This window comes from Lichenostomus cassidix, chromosome 1, assembly GCF_008360975.1.
Source record: "Lichenostomus cassidix isolate B80296 chromosome 1, HeHo_3.0, whole genome shotgun sequence".
In the NCBI taxonomy this organism is placed as follows: domain Eukaryota; kingdom Metazoa; phylum Chordata; class Aves; order Passeriformes; family Meliphagidae; genus Lichenostomus; species Lichenostomus cassidix.
In genome coordinates this window covers 37,258,635-37,282,916 of record NC_139479.1, presented here as the reverse complement: position 1 = coordinate 37,282,916, position 24,282 = coordinate 37,258,635, and the positions used below count along the sequence as shown (strand labels likewise).

The 24,282-nt window shown below is 43.6% G+C and overlaps 1 protein-coding gene across 2 annotated transcripts in view; it reads right to left on the bottom strand.

Moving 5' to 3' along the window:
• The window catches only part of FGF14 (fibroblast growth factor 14), a 384,458-nt gene extending 362,041 nt beyond the window's left edge, over nucleotides 1-22,417 (bottom strand). The window contains exon 1 of one of the 2 annotated variants that reach the window (XM_085057036.1): nucleotides 21,735-22,417. In XM_085057036.1, the coding sequence (XP_084913162.1) occupies nucleotides 21,735-21,942 (208 nt within the window). In that variant the 5' untranslated portion in view covers nucleotides 21,943-22,417. The remainder of the gene's footprint in view (nucleotides 1-21,734) is intronic. The other variant, XM_085057016.1, reaches the window with a different exon arrangement.
• Nucleotides 22,418-24,282: the final 1,865 nt, after the last annotated feature.

Below are 24,282 nucleotides of genomic sequence, written 5' to 3'. Positions count from 1 at the left end.
TTTGTGGTGAAACTTTATGCTTTAGTTCATAAAAACAGAGCATAAAGTTTTGCCACAAAGAAAATACTGTGCCTGGTACTGTTGACATATAAGCGATAAACCAGGAAACAATAGAAAAATAAAGAAAATCTGGGAAGACATGAACTATGAATCTTACATACTCTCGCCAGTTTAAAGCAGTAGCTGTAAAGTCAAACAGCAACTGCTACCATTTCTCTTGTCAAAGTGCACAGAGCCTCTGCAGGTAAGCAGGTGGCAGTCCTCCGTCCTGAAAATGGTTTGAACACTGAACTCCTGGTAAGGAACTAGCACCTATATTAACTGCTTTATGCATATGAAGGGGAAATTTCATCTCCCCAGTTATGCTCACACCAGAGAAAAGATGGCATGAGATACTTGGCATCAGTTTGTATTAATGAAGGTTTTGCTAGCTCCATATGAGCATCAGTTTCAGATGGGTCTCAGCTTTGGTTGTAGCCACTTGCATGTTTATGCATTGTACTCTTCAGTACGCCATGTAATAGTAAACATTATTCACTTGGCCATGGTGCACCACAAGTAGACAGAGACAGCTTGATTTCTAATCACACCTGAGCTAATAAGTCCTCCTGAGACTTATTATTGTCAGCTTGAGCTGTCTGGAAACATCTCGCCTGTATTTAAAAAAACTCGCAGTCAGTCCTCTAAAAAGGTCTAGTGCATCCATGAAGTAGAGCAGACTTCTGTAAAAGCACCACAGAAAACCTCAGACTGTGCTTTTATAATAGACTTACTAGAATTTAGCAGTGAAAATCTCTGGCTGTGCTGTGCATGCTTCAGCCCAGGATTTTGATTGGTGAGTAAGGAGGATTTTCTCTCCAGTTGCTCCTAAACCCTTTCCCAAGCTGCCTGTGAGGTACTCCTTGCTGTGTGGCTCCAGTGCTCAGGCAAACCTCAGGCAGTGAAGACAAAGAAAACAACCAACAGGCAGGCAGGTAATTAAAGCCCTACTCGAACATAATTAATACAAATAATGGTGATCAGTTGAGAAGAAAGTTAACCACCCTACACACCGGAGTTTGCTTCTTACTCCTCCCTGGTACAACACCCTTCAAAACTACAGGATTTAATCCTGCTGCAGTGGTTAAAGCATTACAGCTTTCTAAAGTCAATTAGACCTAACATTTGAATGCTTGATTTTGCAGCTCCTTTTAATGAATTTTAATTTAATTGTTTGTTTTAATGATGTATTGACAAATATCATCAAGTAGCAACAAAAACAAGCTGAAAATGAACACTGTGATTACATGCACCAGGTTTAACTTGCCTCACACTCCTGGGACCTATTTACTTTTTTCAGAAATTGATGCCAGAGTAGGAAAGCTAGTGAGAAAAGAATGGTTTTGAGGTTAAGGCATTGAAAAATAAGTTTGTGTTCTTAGAAAAAGTATTATACAAAAATGTTAAATCATAATGCTTTTCTAGTTCTCTTTTTCTTATTTCTAAATAGAAAGAATTAGTAAGACTCCTTTATCTCACAGAAATCTTAGAAGTACTAATTAACACCTGCATAATAATTTATGATCGAGGATGGATACAAGAAATTAAAGCAATTAATTTTTATTGCCCATATTTTCTATAGTGCAACTGAAAAAAACCTGCATGTTGCACCCTGGAATTTCTATATACCACGTAGTAGCCAGAGGAATACAAAGATCCTAGTGAATGCTCTGTTCTCTCAGAGCCTTCAGCACACTACTGAATGAATGCATTTAAATGGACCTAATTTTAAAGGGGGGGGGGGGAATGTACAACTACTATGCATCTGATCGTTTCCATAGCACTAATCGCCTTTACACTCTTTTCGTCCCTCAAAACATCAAAATTCTTGGAATTATCAATAAAATCAGCCAAAAACTTCTACCCTCTTCTCCTTAAAATCACTACAGTTGCAAAATATTCTGGAGCACTTTTGATTACTTCTATTCATACAGAAAAAAAGGTAATGCACTTGTTTCAGATATTATATTATGTGGCAGTCCTTCTAGGAAGTAAGTGCTGTTGTGACAGAAGCAAATCTCCACAGCATCACTGATGTGAAAGAAACCCTTTCAGTTTTCATCAGCTGAGACACTTTCTATGGTGAGGGTGTGGCTAATTTTTCTCCTGAGGCTGTGGATATCTTGCTGCAGATCCAGTAGCTTAAACATAGGAGAATTGTCAAAATTGTGCCCACATCAGATAGAGACATGCTTATGACTCCTGGGCAATTTTCTTTCACATGCTCATAGAGGGAAGGTTGCAGCCAAAGGAACTGGGGCATGACTTTTTTTCTTTGTTCTCCCACTGTCATCTCGGCCATCCAGACAAGGAATGCATGTCTGCAGTGAAGATATTTATTTACATCATATGCCCATGCATTAGCTTTGTGCCATAGCCATGGTCAAGGAACTGATCTGAAATGAAAATAGCAGAAACACTAGAGAAAGGAGTGATCTCAAATCTGCAACAGGCAGGAGGTGGTTTTTCATTTGTCCACTTCGTTGATTTCAAAAGCTGCCCTCACTCAAGCATAAACAGCTGAGAATACATCCCAGTCCTTCTTCACATATTGCAGGTGCTGTGTTTAAGTCCTTTGGATATCAACCACATCCATCTTTGAACAGATGCTCAGAGTGCAGTAGAACAGGTAATATTGCTTCCAATTGTGTAAATATTGTATGGTAGCAACTCTATGTGAATTACAGCCCAAATTCTGGGAGGAAAGATGCTAAAATGCCTCACCATTCATCTACCTGCTTAGATCCACAAGTAGGGGCTATTAGAAGTCACTATTTGACAAATATCTGAAAAAACATCCTATAACTTGTTATTGAAATTTCTGCAACCTTTGACAGTAGTGTGCATTGCCAACTGAGCAGAGGAAACAATAAAAACATGAATCTTTAATTCCCTTTTAAGTAGAACTCACCATTACAGCACAGGGACAAATGAATGAGAAGCAGAAAGCATCTAATAACACTTCTAAAAAATTACAAAAAAATTAGGTTGAGTTGTCAACTGTAATTGCCATCCACACTAAAGCAGAATACTGACTTTGCAGTTGTATCCCACATGCCATTAGGAATCTGTGAATTAGGTGCGTTTTTAATCAGCAGACTTGCAGCATTCCATGTGAAACCAGAGAGGGATTTGTTGTAACTGGAAAAAACAGGGTATTATTCTACATCCTGCAACCCATGGCTCTGCCTCCAGCCTTCTGGCTGCTGCAGAAACAACAGAGACATGGCTTTTCCCACCTTGTCAAGAATCAACCTCCTGGACATCTCTCTATGCCCAGAATAGAAGAAATAAGTTTGTGCCAGCCACTCTGCAGGAAGACAAGGGAGAGAATGAGCTAAGCACTACTTTGTCCTTGGTATGCCAAGTGCAGAAATAAAGTACAATCTCACCCTTACCGTATGAATAGCACAATTTGAATGAGTGCACATTATTGTACAGGGATTTTCTTTGGATGCATCTGGCACAGTCAGCACGTAATTTTAGTGCTTTTTTTCCCTGACCATGGCAATACTGTGCCAAAGCAGAGGACTCAGTAATAAAATCTTACCCTTTGTCACTGCACATGGGAGAAGCTGAATTTGGACAGAAAGCAGTAAGGACTGTGGGGTGCTGGGATGAAGAACAGTTACCATCTAAAACTCTCTTTTAACTGTATGGTGACATTTTTCTAAATCATTTTTGTCCCTGAAAAAGCATTTTAAGCAAGACAGGTTTCCAGTCTTGGTTCTAAAAGTGAAGATGTATATGACCACAACTCTAGTTCCTCCACTCCTATAGGTACTATTTTGTTAATAAGAGAGAACAAACCACTGATAAGACAAATGAAGCATTACTTTCCTGTTACCTCTGGAACATTTTCAAAGACTGATGAAAAATAACATAGAAATTTACTTAGGATCAAGGTTAGCTAGAGCAAACAGAGAGCAATTTCTAGCTTTTAAAAGACATTGCTAAGACAAAATACTTTTCTTATCTCCGACTGAATTATTTCCCTGTTTATATAAGTAAAAACATCATAGGTTAAAATAGTAATAAATGAAAGGAATAGAATGGAATGGAACTGAACGGAACAGAACGGAACAGAACAGAACAGAACAGAATAGAATAGAATAGAATAGGATAGAATAGAATAGAATAGAATAGAATTCACTCAGAAATAATAATTTCTTAATTTCTGAAAGATAAATTGAAGAAGTGGATTATTTTCAGGAAAAATTCATCTCAATGACAGTGAATTTGTAGTTAGTATCTTCATTGACTAAAGACTGAGATATAGGCCTTGAGCCTGCTATTACTCAATTAATAAGATTTTTTAATGATTGAGGTCATCATTAAACCTCTCAACATACTGAAATGCATTGGTAAAATTATGCAGTTGGGAAAGCCTGGTTAAGAAACTGAATGGTAATATTAACCATAAAAACCAAATAGGCAAGTGGCACCTTCCATTTCATATTGTTGCTAACTGTTCATTAAATAAACATAGGGAAATTTTCTCCCCAAGACTCATCCAAGCCAAGGGCAATGTTCACACTTACTGAAAAAACCTTTGGTCTGAAGCTGAATGCTCCAAATAAACGGAATTTTTTTTGTAACACAGCTGACATTGCAAGATATGACAACTAAGCCATGAGCCTTATTCCACCATTAGCATAACACTTTACCTTTAGGAACATTTTGAGATCTGTTAACAGCAGAATGAGAATTTGTATCATATATTAATCTATCTGTACCTCAGATTATCACCAGAATTTTTGAACTAAAAATTGTCTGCAAAAAACCCAAAATCTAATTGAACCAGCATCCACTGAAAAATCCTGCATGCTTCTTTGTCCATGCCAAACTATGAGATATCAGGGCAGTAATACCAAAACTTTCCTCTAAGAGTTCATTCAGGTTCTTGTACATCCATCATAAATATGACTAATTGGCTTCTGTTTAGACATTATTTTCTTAAACTCTTGTTACAGTATTGCCAAAAATAGAGTAAAGTTGAGTGGACACAACTGAAATGGCTGTTACATAATGAAGAAAAATGAAAATAAAGGTCCTTTAGTAAGTATTAACAGTCTCATGGTACCCATGAGCTGGAAAGAGCAGGAAGAAAGAGGAGTATACAGTGAATACTGTCAGTATAGTACACGGAGGAGCAGAAAGGCTCCTTATAATAAAACAAAAATTAATTTTTTTTTCACATTTGGAAGAAGAGAAGAACTTCCAGCAATAAGACACAAAAATTTTGATTCTCAGCCACAAAATTTGAAGCTCCTTTTCTGAAGGTCTGGGTACCAGAGGATTTACCGGCTTTGTCCTTTCCTCCCTCTACTCCACTCACATAAATCCTTCTGCACACAGGCTGGATGGTACAGTGACCAGATCTTGTGCTCTCTCTAGAGAAACTACAGAAGCCTTTTTCCTTCCCATCTGTTATTCAAATACACCCTAATTTGTTCTGAGTGGATCCTGTCTTCAGAAGGGCAGTATTTGCCTCACGGTACCACGAACTCAAAGTTCAAAACCCCTTCACTTCTAAGGGAAAGGTTTCTCCTGTTAGGAAACATCTCCATGCTGAAACTCATCAGATGATAGGGCCACACATCGTGCTTGAAAGATGATGGTCACTGCCACTGAAGTGTTGAAAGCTGTCACTGGTTACTTCGTCTCATCACTAAAAGAGACCAGGAGCAAGACTATGAATTCTCTTACGGAGCACAGCAGAAGTGTCCTAGCTGTCAGGCTTTTTTAAATCCATCATGATTTAAAATACAGGGAAACACAGAGTGTTGCTGAGGTTCTGCACTACAGCAAAGGATGTGAACTGACAGGAGCTTTGCACTGTACCCACAGAGGCGGAGAAAGTGGGGAGGAAACTTTGTTCCAAATCCCATCCCCAGGTGGGAAAATTTCCCCACTGGATGCTGTAAAGCAGGATTTTCACTCTTTCTCTAATAAATTTATCTGAAAGGAAGATGGAGAGAGAGATGAAAGCAGAAGGAGGAGAATAAGTAGATGGACTGCAGTGGAGGTCATGGCACTGGCAAAAATAATTTTTCCAAGCTCATGTCTCTACCTCTGGATGTATTTGAAACCTGACTGGACATGATGCTCTACAATCCACTCTAAGTGACCCTGTTTTAGCAGGGGAGTTAGATGATCTCCAGAGGTCCCTTCCAAGTGCAACCATTCTGTGATTCTATGTCCTCTGTGGGCTAAGAAAAGGAAATACTGTTTAAAGTGCTGTGTAACAGGATAATCTCTAATTAGGTAACTGCATCTAGGGGCAAGAAGAATCTGCCCAGTCATTAGCCATGGAACATTCTGACAGAAATTGTGCCTTTTAATAGGGTTATTACAGGAAATACAGGAGCAACAGCTAATTTATTATCTTGTACAAAGAGCAGTAACAATTTGCCCAGGACAAAACAGAAAAAAAAGAAGAGCTTGTAAAAATATCAGAGCAGAAAAGATTCAGCTCTGTCTTTTTGCTATGAAAGCACTGGGTATGTTGAAAGAACTGCATCCTCTTGAAGTGCAGATACGAGTTGAGTATGCAAAGTGCCACACTCCAGACACTCCTACTTACTAGCACTAAGACAATTGTTAATGTAGAACTGCTCACCACTAATTTAAACGAATTGCATATAATTGGTTCCTATAAACCCTCCAGAAAACACTATTTCACTACCCCAGCTGCCTGTCTCAATGTATTCTCAGTTCAAAAGGCTTAGTAAGGACTTACAGAGGGTACCACATTAATATAATGGAGCTTTTTGGCTTAACTGCCCTCCCAGGTAAATACCTCTGAACTTAAAGCAAGAGTTGTTATATTTTTGTTTCAGTGATGGACCATTATTTCATAATTATTGAGTACTGCAGTCCACAGGGCAGCATTTTACATACTGGCCTTTCTACCACTGCTCTTTCAGAAGCTTTGTATACTCACCATTATACCTAACCTCAAAAGAATATTTTTAGCACTATTCTTCAAAAAGTACTGCTAAGATCTACCGATGCCACATTTTTTTATACTACAGAGTTCTTTCTGTACCAGATTAAAACCAAAAACAAAACAAAACAAAAAATTAAAAATGGTAGTACTCTGTCAGGGACTTAGGGTACTGTACATACCCCTGAGGGAGAAAACATTAGTGCCATGTACCAGGGACAAGGAGACAACCAGGTGACTCGCTTACTGATTTGTATACTGCAATGTAGGCAGTTCGAACGTCCATTCTCTGATATTCCTTTTTTTAGAAGTATTTTTCAAAAGGATTAGAACTTCCTGCCAAGTCAGCCTTTCATTTAATAAATTTGCTTTGAGGTCCTTCACTGAAGACACATTGAGACTTTTGAAATCTGTGTAACCTCCAGCTTGTTCTGTTTTTCACTGTTGCCTGTACCTAACTGAGCAATGACAAAACCAAGAACTTTGGGATTCTGGGCAAAAGTTCAGTTCTCTCTAGAGGAAAACCCAAGAGAACCATGTCCACATGGAAGGAAATTGTTGTTCAGTCTCAACTGTTCATTTGCTGCTTGTTCTATCTGTTTTCTCTAGACCTAGATTAGTTTATTTAACTAAATTAATTAATTCCCTTGAATGTAAACAGGGGAAGGTATGCTTGTTCTGCAAATTAGTCACTGTAACATAAAATAGACAAGAAGATGAAGCAGACTGGGGCTGATGTAAGAATAATTCAAGTAATAGTAGATTAAGGACAGAACTATTCAATCTGTACAAGAAAATTAGCATCTCCCACAGAAGCAGGGGCCTTCCCTTGGAGAGGCCATGGAGTGGTGTATTAGCAAGAAAGAATTTGAGTATTTAAATCTACCGAGATTTTAAAAAAATCCAAAGCAGTGTGCCAAGGCCAAAAAAACCCTCCCTTTTTTTTTCTTCTGAGAGCAAAGATCACTTACCACCACAAGAACAGTCCCCTGTTCTGGCCATGGAGAGAATGCTTCCTTTATCCTCCTGTAAAACACATCTTTGGAGGTCTCTGATGACCCAAATCTGACAGTGGAGCACTGTCATGTAAAGCAAATAGCAAGAAACTTCCTAGAAGAACGATTAAAGGTGGTGCTTTCAGTTAGCATGCCGAAAAGAAAAACACTATAACTGAGGAGACAGCAAAAAAATGTAATTTCTCCAGCCTGGAAGGAGGACTGAAATAAGGTAGTTTCACTCCTGAAAAGAACCTCAATGCAGTTCATCTGGCCCAAGTCTTAATTGCCAAGCCTAGATATTTTACACTAATGTTCTACTAACAGAAGAAACAGTTTCCAGGTTACCTAATACATCAAGAAGTATTTATACTGAAAGTCTTTTATTCCTCTATTGCTAAAAAGATTTTACTGGCTTAGAAGATTTGACTTGACTTCCAAATTTACGGAGAGTTTAGAGTAGTTTCAGAAATCCCAGCTTTTTCTAACAAGCTCACAGCCTGAATACAGACCCCCACTGTGCCTTATTTTAAGGCAAAACATAACTGTGTCCCATCATCAGAGCTTTTCATAATTGCTTTTACTGTAAGCAATGAAAACATTAAAATGTCTGTTCTTGTTAAATGCAACATCCTTCTTTGCCCCAAATTAAGCAGTGATACTTGGGTTTCTTCAGATATTCAAGTTGTACAGGAGTAGTCACCTCAAAGGGTCTTCAAGGGATTGATTAAAATAGAAGAATCCACTGCTGAAATTCAATCTTTTCACATTTAGCAGTAAATGCAAGAGTAAATGTACTCTGTTCATCCTCACAGAAAAGAATCAAAGGATTCCAAGTGCTACAACCTGATTTTCCCTAAAGCTATTAAAAAACCCACCCAACAAAAAACAAATGCAAACTGTTTTATGCTTTCTAATTTTCAATAATTTAAGAAAAACACACAAATATTCTGGGCCATACTGTCAGACTATAAGCCAGACCCCTTAAATTCACAGACTGTGACCAGATTTAGTCTGCCAACATATTTAAAGCATCAATAATCAGAAAAAACTGTTTCTTTACTCATCTCCTCACAACTATATAAGGGAAGGGAGCAACTGATGGCCATGTAGGGAGAAATATACATCCTTTAATTAAAGGAAGATCAAGAAGTATGTGTAGCAACAATGCAAGCTGATGCCCTTGTAGCTGAGCGAATAGAAGGTGGGTGTACAGTAATACAACAGGTTACTGAGATGACTGATAGGGCTGATGAGTTTCGTTGCACATGCTCACACAAATGAAGGGATGATCCCAAATACGGTCAGTGAGAAGGAAAGGAAATACAAGACAGTGAAGCAGAAGAAAAAAGATTTTATTCAGAGACAGAGGAAATCTCCTGTCCTTCAGCATTCATTACCCTGCAACTCCAGCTTCTTGTGAAAGAGAGGAAAAAGAGGAGATATGTTCCTCTCCCCAGCAAGACTGAGCTTTCCTTCCTGTCTGGTTCATCCTCCTCAGCAACTCGCTATGATTCATTCCCTGCAGACTCAGGTCTCTGCTTCTCAACTGCCAGAATTGCTTGGAAGCAGGTGTATTCTGCTCTCCTTTCTCCACCAGCTTTGCACAAGGTTAACCAAGGGCCCACAGGAAACCCCTTCCCAGGTGCTCCTTCCTCCAAGGATGAAGCTGGGATTCATCCACTTTATCGAAGCTCCAATGACCCCTTAGCTTGTCCAGGATGGAGTTATGCTGTTATTAGTTCAGGTACAGTCCCTCTCTGAAGCTGGGGGAGCAAATAAACGATCCTACAAGCAGAGCTGGCCTTTTCCTTGCTGGGAGTGAAAAGCTTTTCCTGATCCTCTTTGGCTATGTTCAGCCTGTTAAATTAAAGAAGTGCCAGAGCCCTGGTCATCCACACTCTTCCTCAAGTCCCAGGCACCACCTCAACAAGCTCTCTGCAAGCTATATCTGCCAGGAAGGGTGGAAACTGTAAGTGGTATGGACATGAGCCAGCCAGAGCCATTTGGACTTGGATCAATCCCTGGCCCTTTTTAATTAAGCAATACAAATTCAGTCTTATGTTCCTGAACAACTAGGAGGAGTTTAAGGTGGGAGAAGGATATCAATGCCAAACTGAAGGTGGACAGTTCTTACTCACAATTCTGACTTGCCATCTGTTAAGAAGAAGAAGAGGCTGGCTTTCCTTTTGAAGTTACTTGAAGATCTCCTGTGTAGGCTTCTTGATGCAGATTTATGGTCATCTACAAGGTCTGAATGGCACCTAACGTTCTTGACCTATTTGACTGTGAACTGAATAAGCTAATGGAAGAAAAATGCAAATTAATACTGAACCCTCTTCTATAGTTTTTACCACCCAGGGCATGGTGTCTTATACAAAGTTTTACACCATTTAGGAAGCTTTGAAACACATATTCTGTGCTTTGAAAGTTGTGCTGTGAAACAGTTTGGAGGGGGATAATACATTTCCTCTCCCCAGCAGTTGCTGTGGCAACTGCACAGGCTGTTTCAGTTTAGCTTGAGGGCCACCCTCATGAGCCAACTCCTGTGCCATCATCTCTCCTGCAGGTGAGCCAGCAGGTGTTAGCCCAAGCAGCTGCAGCACACGCAGGACTCCACGCACCCATGCAGCTCCAAAGCATTGAGGGCTGCCAGACAGGAGGCTTGCAGGGCATCCACATGACAGCAGCAAGGCAGGAGGCCCTGGACACTCAGCCTAAGGTCACCCCGGAGGCCACGTTTTTGGAGCTGTGCAGTGACAGCTGGTAGACTCAGGGGAGCATGGGAGTACCTTCATTTATAATAGCAAAGCAATGTTTACAAGGGTATCTCACCTTTAGCAAGATAGCTATAAATGGAATAAATTGAGAGAAGCTAGACTTTCAAATATAACTCTTATATCTGTCCTTGGAAAGAAACACTTCTAGAAATAGATGTTTTCCATGAAAATGTCCTTAAATTTCAGATCTATTTGCTCTTCAATTGATAAATAGCTTCAACAATTTCTAAATTCTGCTTGCCTGTAGGACTCCCTATCACTAACCTGTCTAAATGACTACAGCCTCCTTTAATCCCTTTATTATTTACTTTATAATTTCTTTTGTCATTCTGGTTCCTCATCTCCCTCTGAGAATAAGTGGGAGAGAGAACATCCCACACTATTCATGTATCATCCACATAGCCCCTGAAAAAGACTCACCTAATGTACTAACATCGCATTCTGACTTACTTTTGTTCAAACTTCAGCAAGTTCCACCCCCAAATTCTTAACCTACATGTATGACTACAAGTATCTATCTTCTCCTCATTTTCTGTCTTAAATTTATTAGCAGGTGTTCTTTTTGGCAGCCAACTGAGACCATAGTTACTCCAGACAGCCACTGAAATCCAAGGAAAAGGAGCTTCAGAAAACATAACAAACCCTTGTTTTCTGAAGCTCCTGATCCTTTTTAAAAATATTTTAACCCAGACTGAACAAAGTACAGCTTACTTCTGCTTTGGTTATAAGGTCCTAAACTTCTACTACACTTTCATTCAGATGGCAGCTGACATAAATGGAATAAAATCATTCTTATTCAGCATCTAAGAGAAACTTAGTAGCCCTAACATGAAATTTAGCAACCCTATAGTTAAACTACCATGATATTCACCTTCACATACTCATATTCCATTTTTTTATTCTTATTGTTCTTAACGACTTTTCTTTTTTTTTTTCTTTTTCTTAATGAGAGCTCCATATTTTTGTAGCCATCTTGAGGAACCCCTTAGGGAGTGTTTTCATCAATGGTGTATGACAATGGTCAAAATCAACATCCATGATATTGAAGTGCTAAGAAAGCCAATGTCTTCAAGTATTTCTTTCACAGAAAACTTTCAGTCAGGGGAGAATATCTTCTGTGGCACACAAATCACTGGATTCATCTCCACTTCATGTCAGTAATGCTTCAAATACATAATTTCACATACTCCAAGTTGAATCAAAATGAGGAAAGACACTAGAACAGAAAATCACAGTTATTCTATTCCCACTGCTTTGGTGCAAATTTCTCCTACCATGAGTAAAGTTATTTATTTTACCCAGATATGTATTCCATAGGAAACTACAACAGCTTAATTGCTTTTCTCATATTTTTGCTATTCTACAAACATTACCACAGTTAAAGTCCAGTTTGAAAACCAAAAAGGACCACCTTCAAAAAATGTGTTTCTTCCATACAAATACTACATAATGACTTATTTGCTGTAAAACAATCCTGTACTGCTCTCAGGTGCCCTGTTCCATGGAAGAGTCCATGCTACAAGTTTCAAAGGTAAGAGAATTCATCTCTGCCATGTTTCACAACTTTGTGCATGTAGTCAGAGCTCAACACCTCAGAACACAGGGTTTGGTAGCACATCAAGTCACTGGCTCTGCCGAATAATGTCCCTGGTCAGCAGAAACCCTGGAGCACATTGCCATGAAGTGGCATGTTAGAGTCCTCTCATACAATAATGTCTCAAAACCAGACTATCAAAAGCAAGCTCAAAGGTTTTGCAGTTCTCTGGAATCTCTTCCACAGGGTGCCATGGCCACAAGATTCAAGGAGATACATAGAACCCACATGGACAGGCAAAGCCAGGAATGAACTCCCTACCAACTCAAATAAGAAATGCTCAGCAATATTATCCACAAAATTTCCCTGGAAGCTGAGGAGTCCTGCTTTCACAGCAGAATCTCACAGAAATCATTTTATCCTCAAGCAAGTATTATCCTCAAATGATCCTCAAAACAAATTAAAAGTATAACATTTGTTCTTGGGTCTTCTAAATGCTTTTGATGATTTTACTGTCTTTTCCCAATCAATCACAGTTGCTTTATGGCCTCTGCATTTCTCTACATCTGATATTGTTCTGCTACTGTAAATTAGCAGAAAGTGGGACAACAATAATGTATACAGCTCATGCCCAATAAAACAAAGGTAATCCAGCAGCCTACCCTTAATCCATCCTAAATACCTGTTATAACTTCAATAAAATAAGCCTGTGCAGTCGTTCTGTTCATGGTCACTAGCTAATTATTCAAAGTGGTGGAACGGACTTAAAAATATCTGAAAGAAATACAGTTAAGGGCCAATTTTCCTCAAAGACCCTATCCAAAGTAAAAAGGTGAGATACTTGTGCAAGGAGAAGTTGAAAGAAACTCAAAGACATGTAAGAGACCATAATGGAAATTACAGTTTGAGATGGAACAAAGTCATATTCATAGAGATAATAAACATCTGAGTAAAGCAGGAGACTAGCAAACGGTAATGTAACTGCATAACCAGATTTTTGATGCAGAAAGTCTCCTTCACATGGGGACAAACAGAAAGAAAAAAAAAAAGTATTTAAAGCCACAAGGGGCTAGGAAGAAATCTCTCAGGGGTCCAAACCTTTACAAACTTTAATCCCCCTGCTAATGCTACTTTAAAATATGGATTTTAGAGAAAGAGTCCAAGCCACAAAATTGCACCTGGGTTTTAGACATCCTAAAGGTAGTTCACATCTGAGATCTTGGGTTGATCTCCTAGTGGGATAATCTGCCTACACAACATTTATGTTCCGTTTCGCAGGAACTATTAGCTGTCTGGGTCTGACTTGTAATTTCCAGTTCCAAGAAAATCAGAACTGTAAAGTGGCTTTTTGTGTCATGAGTAGTACAAATTAATAGGGACTACTATTAATTTAATCCTCATTAAGATATTCCTGATATGTTACTCTATAAGATACTACTGTATTAATGATTTAACTGATTTTTTAAAAGCATTTCCCTGTTCTATAATTCTTCCACATCTTTTTCCACTTTTTTTTTATGTATTTTCCACTATGTTTTGCACCAGTTGTTCCTCTTCATCTTGCTCAATGTCAATAAATGTACCCACACAGCAATGAGTGATATGTGTGGAAACTACTGAGCAATGGTAATGCTCCATAGCACACTTCTCTAATGAGAGGCATGAACTGTTTAATCTGGACATTTTGTTTGATTGTAGCAGGACATGCTTAGTAATACATTTACTGAAAGAGTAACAAGTCTGGCAAACTTGCCTTCTTTAAATTAACATTTTCAGCTCAAACTTCATTAAAGGGCAATGAAATTCCTGTATATTTCCTTTGCTAGCATTGGTGAGAAGCAAGAGATTTATATGTAAACAGAAGTCTTTGCTTTTATATGCAAGCTCTCTCTCCTGTTCAAACTATTCAACAATGGTACAAAATTCTGGTTTTCAGTCACGCTAGAGCTTAATTCTTTAAAAACTTCTTCAAGAGAGTAATATTCCACTTCTTCCCTCAAGAGAAAGGACATTGTGAAAACATGCCCTTTCCAGGAGATACTTCCTTATCCCATAGGCCTAGAAAATCCATAGATATTAACTTCTTTTAGCTGGACGAAGGCAGTGTGTGCAAAGGGATGTGTCAGATGCTGCCTTATTTTTGTCCCCCAAAGCCAAAGATATCCTATACCCTCAGCAAAGGCAAGGAAGCACAGGAACCAAGATGATAGAAATGCCCAGGCTTTCAGGACAGTTCAAGGAAGGAGAAAGCTCCATGAACGAAATGCTTTTCACCTGAAAAGCTCTCCATAATCAGTAACCACGAACATGGAACAGGAAGAGCAGTGTTAGCTTCTGGTTTTCAGCAGAAGAACCAAGGAGTACCCACAGCAAGTGCAAACCCCTCCACATCCTTTCCACACAGCATGTGGTTATGTGGAGCTTGCTGCCATGCAAAGGTTTTTGATGCCCAAAATAGAAATGCTGTTTGATAACTAAAGGTGTGTCGCTCTTTCAGAAGCTACTACCCACAATGACCTGAATACAAGCTCTGACTTCAGACAGTCCAGTGACAGCTGAAAATGGAGAGGACAGATTAGGGAAGGATCAAACCCAATGATTTGCTCATGTCTTGCAATTTTTCTTACACCACCTAATGCCCAGAGATGGAGACAGGACATGCTCAACAGCTAAGGCACAAGTCCTATGCATTCTGTATCCTCACTATGTTATTATCTTTCCCGATGACAAAAGCCATACACAAAAAAATCATCGATGACACAATGAATTTTCAGTGAATAGTAAACTCTATTCCTCTCTCAGCTCAGTAAAATGCAAGCCTTTCGGGAATCTCCTTAGAACTTTTTTTTTCATAGAGGATTACAGTTTATTTGTATCATTGTCCTCGAGCAAAAGCCAAAACAATTCCAAAAGAATTAAAATGCTTAACCTTGGCTTGATTTTACTGTCTGAGAGGACCAGGTCCATTTTAGTGCCACAAAAAGATTAGGCCAAGTAATTTCCAAGACAGTGCCTTCTGTACACAATTGTTAAACTTGTTCAGCTCAATTCCTCACGCTGTTTCCAGTTAAAAGTCAAATAAGAAGGTGTCAGAACAAAAAGACGAAATACAGACATTAAAATTAGACTATCCATTTCTGCCAGCAACTGTGTGCTACCTATTGTCATTTGACCCAAACAGCCACTCAATATTAACTCAAAAACTATTAAAATGTTGATTATGTTCACCACAGTATGTTACCTAAACGAGTGCATTGAATCTTACTGCTGAAGGTGTTATTAATCTAGCTTGTCCATTGAATATTACTACAGATATTATTATTCTGACTTCTCAGTGTGGTTTCATCAGCAACTGTTTACTTTCCTTGCAACTATTTAATGTGAGTGCTTCTAACAGCATATGCTACAAATACACCAAGCCTGCATTCCATGCAGGCTTTCACTTAATGATTGTTGAGGTTTGGCGCTTAAAAAGTTCTTCTTCGGAGTCAGTGTGCTCCTGTTTTGGATAACAACTTTTTTAACTATTCACACACTATTTATCTTTGCTGCAGAGTATATTAAAAAGAATGCATCTCTTGCATTTTGCTTGCTGTGTGCTCAGTCCATCATGGTGCCAAGCACCATCAGTTCCCTCTGCAATTACTATTTTCAGTACTTCTGGGTGGATGCACTCTAAGGATCCACTTCAAGAACACGTTGGTTTTTTTTTTAATAGCCAGTCTGAAGATGAATATATTCTTTTGAGAACTTTGTTATATGGTTTCCAATAAAAAGATTTCCTTCCCAGCTTCATTTGCTATGACTATAAGTACACTCTGTGCAAAAAGTGGGTTCTTTCTGAACTGAACTCGGGTGCAGTCCTGCAAAGTTTACTTCCACATAAACTGTTCTTCTACTTTATACACATACACACTCTTTTTGCACAGTGGTAAGTAGCTCCTGGATACATTAATTGTATATCAAGCCTCGTGCTACACCTCAGCAATTCTTTTTCACAACAGAGACTGTAAAATTTTATGATTGTTCAATGTTTTGTTACTCAGTAAGCTGTTCAGTAAACTAGTAATTTATCTTTGAAAAGCTATCATTCACTGAAATGTGAAAAACAAACATAAGGGCCAACAGCACACTTATGCAATGTTCCGACATTGCCTGAAATTTCTAACAAGCAAGAAGGGAAGGCACAGGTAAGTAATAGTGTGTCCAAAACCACAAAAGCAATCTAAACCAGAACTAGGTACAGAAACAAATCACTGCTCCCAAAGTAACAAGATCATCCTTGACTGAATGAGACATGCTCCAGCAGGACTCACTGTTTACAGGCATATTTGGTAAACATCTGTAAATATTCAGAGTTTAATTTGTACACAACCACTTCATTTGTCCATCTGCAATCCAGACGCAGAGCATTTTATCCTACATCTTGATTGTTCATATGAAAACTTCAGTATTGACCCCAGTGTAATGGCCTGATTCCCACTTTAGATTTATGAAGTCCTCTTGAAAAACTGGTTTCCAATTTCAAGCAACCTTCTCATCTCCAGAGTATATTTTTGCAGGCATTTACTGGACAGAAAATCTTTACAAAAGGACAAATTCTGAATGTCTAAATCACTTCTTATCTAGATTTGAAGTCAATAGGAATTTTAGCTTAAAATTAATATGCTTAATGTAATCCAAGAAGGTTAAGTAGAATAAATATCAAGCTCAAACGAAAAATGCATACACATAAATATTTAAACCAATGATATCTGTAAATAGATTTATTGTATTTTCCTTAAGCCTAAGTCATTCTTTTTATATTTGAATTCATTTATAAATGGCCTGTCATTAGCAGACATTGAACTAGGTGCAAACATTTTATTACAGTAGAGAGATACATGAGCAGGCATAAATTTCACCCCTTAATAAGTAGAGAATGCAATTTAATTTGATCAAGAATAATTAAATTTATATAAATTCAGGAAATGTATTCCATAGAGGACAAAACTTCAATAGGTGAAATACATGTAAATAGGCAGTTTTACATTTGAGCAAGAGAAACAGACCATGGCTCAATTCCCCTTATAGGAATTACAGCATTTACGCAGTTAGAGCTGCTTTTTGGACCTACGTGGAAGAAAGTTCAAGGACCTGATCTGACAGCTCTTACTGCCTTTGTCTTTTGGTGGGAGGTTTGTTTTCTATGAGTAACAAAAGCAGTGGGGAGGCCAATTTTTTTCAGAATTCAGAAAAAGGCACATACATACTATACATTTTATGGGCAGGACACAAGCTTCCATTTCAAACAGATCCTTGTATGGCTGTGCTGAGAAACTTTTTCAAAATTATTAGCAACCATGAAATACCAGCTGAGCTATTTTATGGAGAAGGAAATTAACATGGGACTATGCAGAGATTCCAGTTCAGCCACAACATGGATTTCAGATGTATTGCTTTTTAAATAGGTTTTGTATTTGAAATTGATGTGAGATTGATACTAATTTCCTAAACTAAATTCCTCCATCAGTAATATGTTTATAGTAATGCCAATTGCAATCTACTCTCCTGTCAGCATCCCTGACTGTTGGAGAGATGCTTCTCCTTGGAAGTGAATGGAGAGGAAACCTGATCCATCCTCTGTGTGTTGGGTTGCCACCAGGAGTGAAATGTGATAGCAATTCCCACCATGGGGCATCTAGTACTCCAGCCAACACACCTCCCATGGGCACCCAAACAGTTGTCATTTGGTTAAAAAAAAATCTATTCACTTGCTGGACTTGCTTCAAAAAGCAACCAGAGATAATCTCCTTCCCCACTTCTCCTCAAGCCCCAAATCCTCCCCATGACTTTGCCATTCCCTAGCTGAAGATACCCAGTTTGGAGCCTGGGGATGATAGTGGGAAAGCCATGAGGACAGTATTGTATTATAACAAACCCTGCCTCAGAGCTTATGGTTTGGAGCAGCTTTTAACTGTTTGTAAAGAAAAGTCCCTTTGGTCTTGCACTTTTTAAAGTCCTCTCTGTGTGTCTGATAAGCAGGAAGGGCAGAGTTAGACAGCAATAATTGCAAAAGCAAGTGAGGCCCAGGAAACCTGACGCACTGCAAACATTTTCTTGCTGTACAGGACACTGCAGATATGTGGGGCTTCACTGGTTTTGGTACCATTAAACTCAGGAACACTCAAAAAAAATTCAGTAGCTGAAAACACAGCCCTACCTATGGATCCCCAAAGTTTTTCTCCTTATGAAGAAATGTGGAGAGGTAAATAATTGCAGCAATCAAGCACAGCTCCTCTATCGAGGATATCAAATTTGAAACCAAGGGGTTTCAGCCAACCATAAACCAAAGCCTCCTGATGCAACCCTCCCTGAGACTTGCAGACAGGCCTTCCAACAGACTCGCCATCCCTCCCTGCCCCACTCGCCCCCCTCTCTGGAGCTCCGACCGGGGCCGGTGACCGGGACTGGTTACCGGGGCTGGCAGGGGAGCCCGGCAGGGGGTTTGCCCATGGAGGGGGGCTGCCGCCAGCGATGCGGAGGAAACGCAGAGAACATTTGGAAAGGAGCCACCCAGTCCCGTTTCTGGAAACAGACCAGCTCCTGAAAGGGACAAAAAAAGTGCAGCAGGCCGAAAATAGCTAAATAAACTGCAATTACAGCCAGCGTTAGCTGCCTAACCTGCTGGATTTTCCGCACTGTTGGATCAGCGGCAGCTGCTCGCTCATTTGATGCCTTTTGAGACTAAAAAGCCCCGCGGCTGCCGAAAAGTTTGGCGGGCAAAGGGGGACGGGGGCAGTAGCGGCGCCCGGTGCCGCAGCGGGGATGGGGGTCCCCGAGCTGCCGCAGAGAGGGAGCCCCGCGGCCCGGGGGCACCAGGGGAGGCCGGGCATCACGGCAGCGGCTCTCTGCGCTCCCGCAGGCGACCCCAGCCTGAACGGAGATGATCTGCCGTCAGAGCAACAGCGCCTGTGACCGAGCTACCAGCTAATCCGGCCAAGCGGATTATTAGCCTCCTCAGAGAGAGATCCGCAGTTCGGCGCTGCCGAGAAGGGGGTGCCAGGACGGGGCGTGCAGCTCGGTTGGGCTCGGCGTGCCCGCTGCTCTGACGGGATCAAGTCGGAGCGGAGCAGATCAGCGCAAGCTGTGCGGGCGTGGAGCGAGGCCGCGGACCTGGCCGGAGCGCTGGCATCCGCCAGACCCCACTCCGAGCCCCAGCCCACTCTCCTCCCCACGTCCACTTCTCTTGCTTAGACGTGCTCCCCCCACTCCTTCAGAAGAGGTGTCAGCCCTCCTTGGGTCAGCCCAGCCCTTGGCGGGGTGTAGTGTCGCTCCTGCCACCCAAACCCACTCGTCCCGTGCCGAGGGAGTAGGTAAGTGCGGCAAAGTCCCCGGGGAGGTGCAAAGCTGTGCTGCGGTTGCCGGGCGCTCCGAGGGACGCAACTCGGCTTCAAGGGCCGATGTCTTGACAGCCTGCCCTCCGCAAGGAAAGGACATGAATCTTTAGGGGAGGACGAGGGGGTGTTCGTGTGTGGAGGGGTATACGCCTCACCTCCCGGTATGCAAACTGGAAGGTCCAAAAACCACCAGCCCTCTCCTCCCCTCCCCCCCTAAATCCCTTCCTCAGGAGCATCGCCTCTTGCCCAGAGCACCGCGGCCCTGGAGCCTAAGCCCCGGGGGCTGGTGGGCCACGGCAGCGGGCAGGGCAGGCAGGGCCAAGCCGCCGCTCTGCTCTGTCCCCGCGGTCACTGCCCCTGCTTGCGCCGCCCGGGCAGGCGGAGAGGGGCGTCCCCAGGGGCTGCGAGAAGGTGGTCGGCCGTCCTGATCCTGTTTGCCCCATCCCGCCCGGGGGGGATACACGGCTGGGAAGTGGCCCCCGGCTGGCCGCAGTGCTTAGGAGGGAATGAAGCAAAGGGCACTATGCAGGAGGCTGAGCCCAGCCTCCGGCGGGGCATTTCAGCCTCTTTGGTATGCTAAGTGGCTGCTTTTCACTGCTGCGGCAGCGGCGGGGGGGAAAGGGGCGAGACGATCTGGCAAACGGAAGCCGGGGGCGGGGAAGGGTAAATCCGCCGAGGTGCCCACCTCGACTCTGCACCGGACCTGGGCTGGGCAAAGCAGGAGCCGGCACCCCGGCTGCCCTTAAGGAGAAGGGTGCCGGCTGCCAGGGCTGCTGCTTGTTGATGTTGGGGTGTCAGAGAGGCAACGAGAGCCTATGATCTACTACACTGCAGTGCCAGCGTCAGGAGCCTCCTGCTCGGGAGCTGCCACTGCAGGGCGGCCGGCACACACACACCGGCGCTCACACACGGCATCCCTCCCCTCAGAGCCCGGGCTCCGGCGGCTCTCGCCTCCCCAGGCACGCAAGTGCTTGCAGACAACCTGCCGGCCGGGGTGAGCGTGAGGGACCAGAGGCGGGCGGAGAGGGCCGGTATTTCCCCTGGAAAGCTCCCGGCTCCCCCGCCCACCGAGCATCCCTTCTCGCCCACCTTGCTCGCCAAGCCGCGGGCTTGGCCGCGCGGACGCCCCGAGCAAGAGGGATGCAACAGCAGCAGCGTGACCCCCAGGGACCAGGCGGCCCAGAGCACCTGCATTTGCATTTCTTATGTAATGTACTGCAAGTTTCCCCCTCGGAGCCGAGCTGAACCGAAGCGCATGATCCCGGCTGCCAGGCAGACATAGAGCCGGACGCAGAGACACCAGCGTGTGGCACAGAGTGGTCATCCCGGCAGCGAGAGGCGTAGGAGCGGCGCAGCCAACCCGGAGGTGCTGCTGCTGCCACTCGGCATAGCTGCCTGAGTTGCCGTCTGGGCACAAGCCCCAAGAAAGTGTCCACCCCCTTTCCTCATCCCCCTCCACCCTCCCGGCCTAGAGTGCCGGGGGGGTAAGTGATAACGGAGAGCCCCCAGGCCGGGGGAGGGGGGTGTCTGCCTTGACTTTAGAAAGCCGAGCGAGGCGGTGGGTGGGTGTGCGTGCGTGTGGGGTGACATACTGCAAGCTATTCAGAAAGTGCTGTGCAGGACCCGAGCCCCGGCACACTCACCCACCGCAGGCAGGGCCGGCTAACACCAGCACAGGAGAGCCACTCTCCCCAGAACTGACTGGGGGTCTCCACGGGGGGCTTGCGCTGGGGTCGGGAGTGGGGGGCTCCACCGTCTTATCCTCAATATGGGTAGTGATATAAAAGTTTCCTCCTTGGAAATAGCTCATAGGAACTGGGAGATGCCGTCTGGGCTAGGGTCGCCTTTGATTTTATTTTTTTACCCTTTTTCGGTGGTGACAGGGGCTGAAGCTAACACAAACCGCTCCTTGCTTATTCATACACGTATGCACATGCATGTCCGTGCTGGCCTCGATATAACCCCCCTTCTCCCCTCAGCAGGATTGCAGATCTACCTCGGCGAGCAACAGACAGGGTAGCATTAAAGAAAAACAACGCATTGCAATGGATTGCTTACCAGTTGGGTTCTTGTTTTTCTTAAGACTCTTGCCACAAAGACACTGCAGCATATGCGATCCTTTGCTGAAAATGTTCCAAAGAAACCACATTGATTTGGGCGAAAAGCAATCCAGCAGCTTATACACCCTGAGAAAGAAGAGATCCTTGTGGTTGCATAATAATAAATTGAGATCAGTTCTCCTGAAGAGGGGCACCAGTTTTATCATAGAAAAAACGATTATATTCCGATCTTCTCCCAGTTTTTTTTCCTCACGTGGTATATTTCTTTGAGACTTTTCAACGGATGCTTTTTTTTCAGCCAGGCTGAACGGTTGTTCCCTCTAGACCAACACCGGATTATAACCAAAAGCGTGGAGAGCAAATACAAGAAATCCCTTTTTTCAGCGTGAAGCCAAACGAAAAGTAAGGTAGTGAAATCCCAGCCGAGGCCAAAACCTCATCGGAGACACCGGCAAAACGCGGAAGAAAGATCCCCAGAGAGAAAACCATAGCCTGGTACTTGACTGCTAGGAGGATGGGTGGATCTGCAGAACAAAAGCCACGGCAGGATCCATCCTACTGAACGACTGCCATTGTGCAGCCCCGCGGCGGGAGAGCGCACCGCCAGCACCCGGCGAAGCCCGGCTGAGGCGCAGAGAGCGCTGCCGGCCGCGGGCGCGGACCCCGCCCGCAGCCCCCGCCGATGCCCCGCAGCCCCCGCCGCCGCCCCGCGACGCCGCCCGCCCTCGCCCGCGCGGGCCGCTCGCCTCCGGCCCCGGCTGCCGCTGCGCCCGCTCCGCCGCGCAGGAGGCAGCACCCCCGCCCCGCGCCGCCCGCCGCAGCCTCGGCGCCCAGTCGCCGGCGGGCGCCGGGGGAGGAGGAGCCGCCGAGCCCCGCCGGCCCCGATCGCCGTCACGTAGCCACGTGCGGCCCGGCCCGGCCCGGCCCGGCACCGCCCGCGGGCTGCCCCGGGGCTGGCCGCCGAGAGCGCACCCCTGGCCCCTCCACCCGAAGTGCTCCGGCCCCTGAAACCTGTCCCTCCGCCGAGAGTGGCTCTTGCCCGTCTCGGCCGTGCCACGGTCTCAACGGCCACGAATGACCAACGCAGTCGCGAACTGAATAAACCAGCCCGAGAGGGGTGTTTCTTTCTGAAACCCACTGGCATCAGACCTAAAGAGTGTTCTGGTGAGGTTTGGGGTTTGCCCCAGCAGAGGCTAGCACCGTGTGGCTCATAGTGTGATGATGCCATGCATGGTGGAGTCCTGGGCCGGGACTGGGGTTCCCAAGTACCACAAATCCCCAGAGAGGCGGTGCTAACACAGCCCCTCAAAGCACCTGCTGCACAGCCGAGCAGACACGGCCACGGGCAGACGGACCTGCTGCTGAGCAGCGCCAGTCTCTGCTCTCCATAGGCCCACCCAGGGAGCGCTGCCCTCCCGCCAGTCCTGCCTAGCCTCTGCCGGAGGGCTGCACCAGCCGAGCCCAGAGCGGTTGCACCCACGCGTGGCAGTGGTGGCACTGGAAGAGCTGGAAGCTTATGCTCATGTGCTCACTCTCCCCTTTAGAAGCTGCCTGGACTGCTTGGATACTGGAAGATATTGGAAGATAGGACAGAGAGCATAAATAAATGAGGGAAAATACTATGAGGTAGTAGCAGAAAGGAGCTGCTGAGAAGGTGGAAGGAGAAAACAGGTGGGAGAAATCAGAAGGACAGCAAACAGCTCCCTCTCCTCTCCTCTCCTCTCCTCGCGAAAGTAATCTATGTCCACCTTTATGATCATCTTTACCTCTTTGAACAAAGGTTTGCTCTTTGAACATTCATGTTTTCCTGCATCAGAGTACAAACTGAAAGTACAAGGACACTGTTTTCATCTGTGGAATCTAATAATATTCACATTCCTTTAGACATTGTCAGATATTGGTGTTTTCTCCTGAACCTGTGGAAGCTGTCATTGCTCAAGGAAGTGGAAGACTAAATGCAGAGGTTTATGTGTGTGCTTTTTCTGTCTCACTAGGATCTGTTGTTTACCAACATTGGGAAATGCTTACAGTAAACATTTGGTCAGCACACTGAAAAAACCCACCAGGAAACAGAAAATTTCCAATAGTTTTAATTTCAGTAAGATTCTGGATTTATACTTATAGATCAGCTTCTTGGTTACTATATCTTCATCTACACTGTATTTAAGCATCATTGCCCTGTTTTACAAAGATGAAGAATTACACACAGGAATGATGTGCTATATTGTGAGAAATAGCCCATGGAGTTTGCAGAACTTTGGAGAATTCCTACCTCTGAGCACCCAAGTTTGTAAAAATAAAAAGAAGCAAAGCATGATTAAATGTGAGAAGAGTTAGAAAGAGAGTGAGGCCAAGGCCACAGAGGTGATATTGTTTATTGTTAAGAAGTGGCTTGGTCCCTTGTTCCATCAGCTAGCCTGTTGAGCTAATGCACTGTCCTGCCTGGTGTGTGAATGTTCCACAGGCTGCCAGGAAGACAAGCTGGCTAGGCCACCTTGCAGCCAGCTGGCTGGGAGTTCACAACAGCCCTAGTGCTATTCATGGCA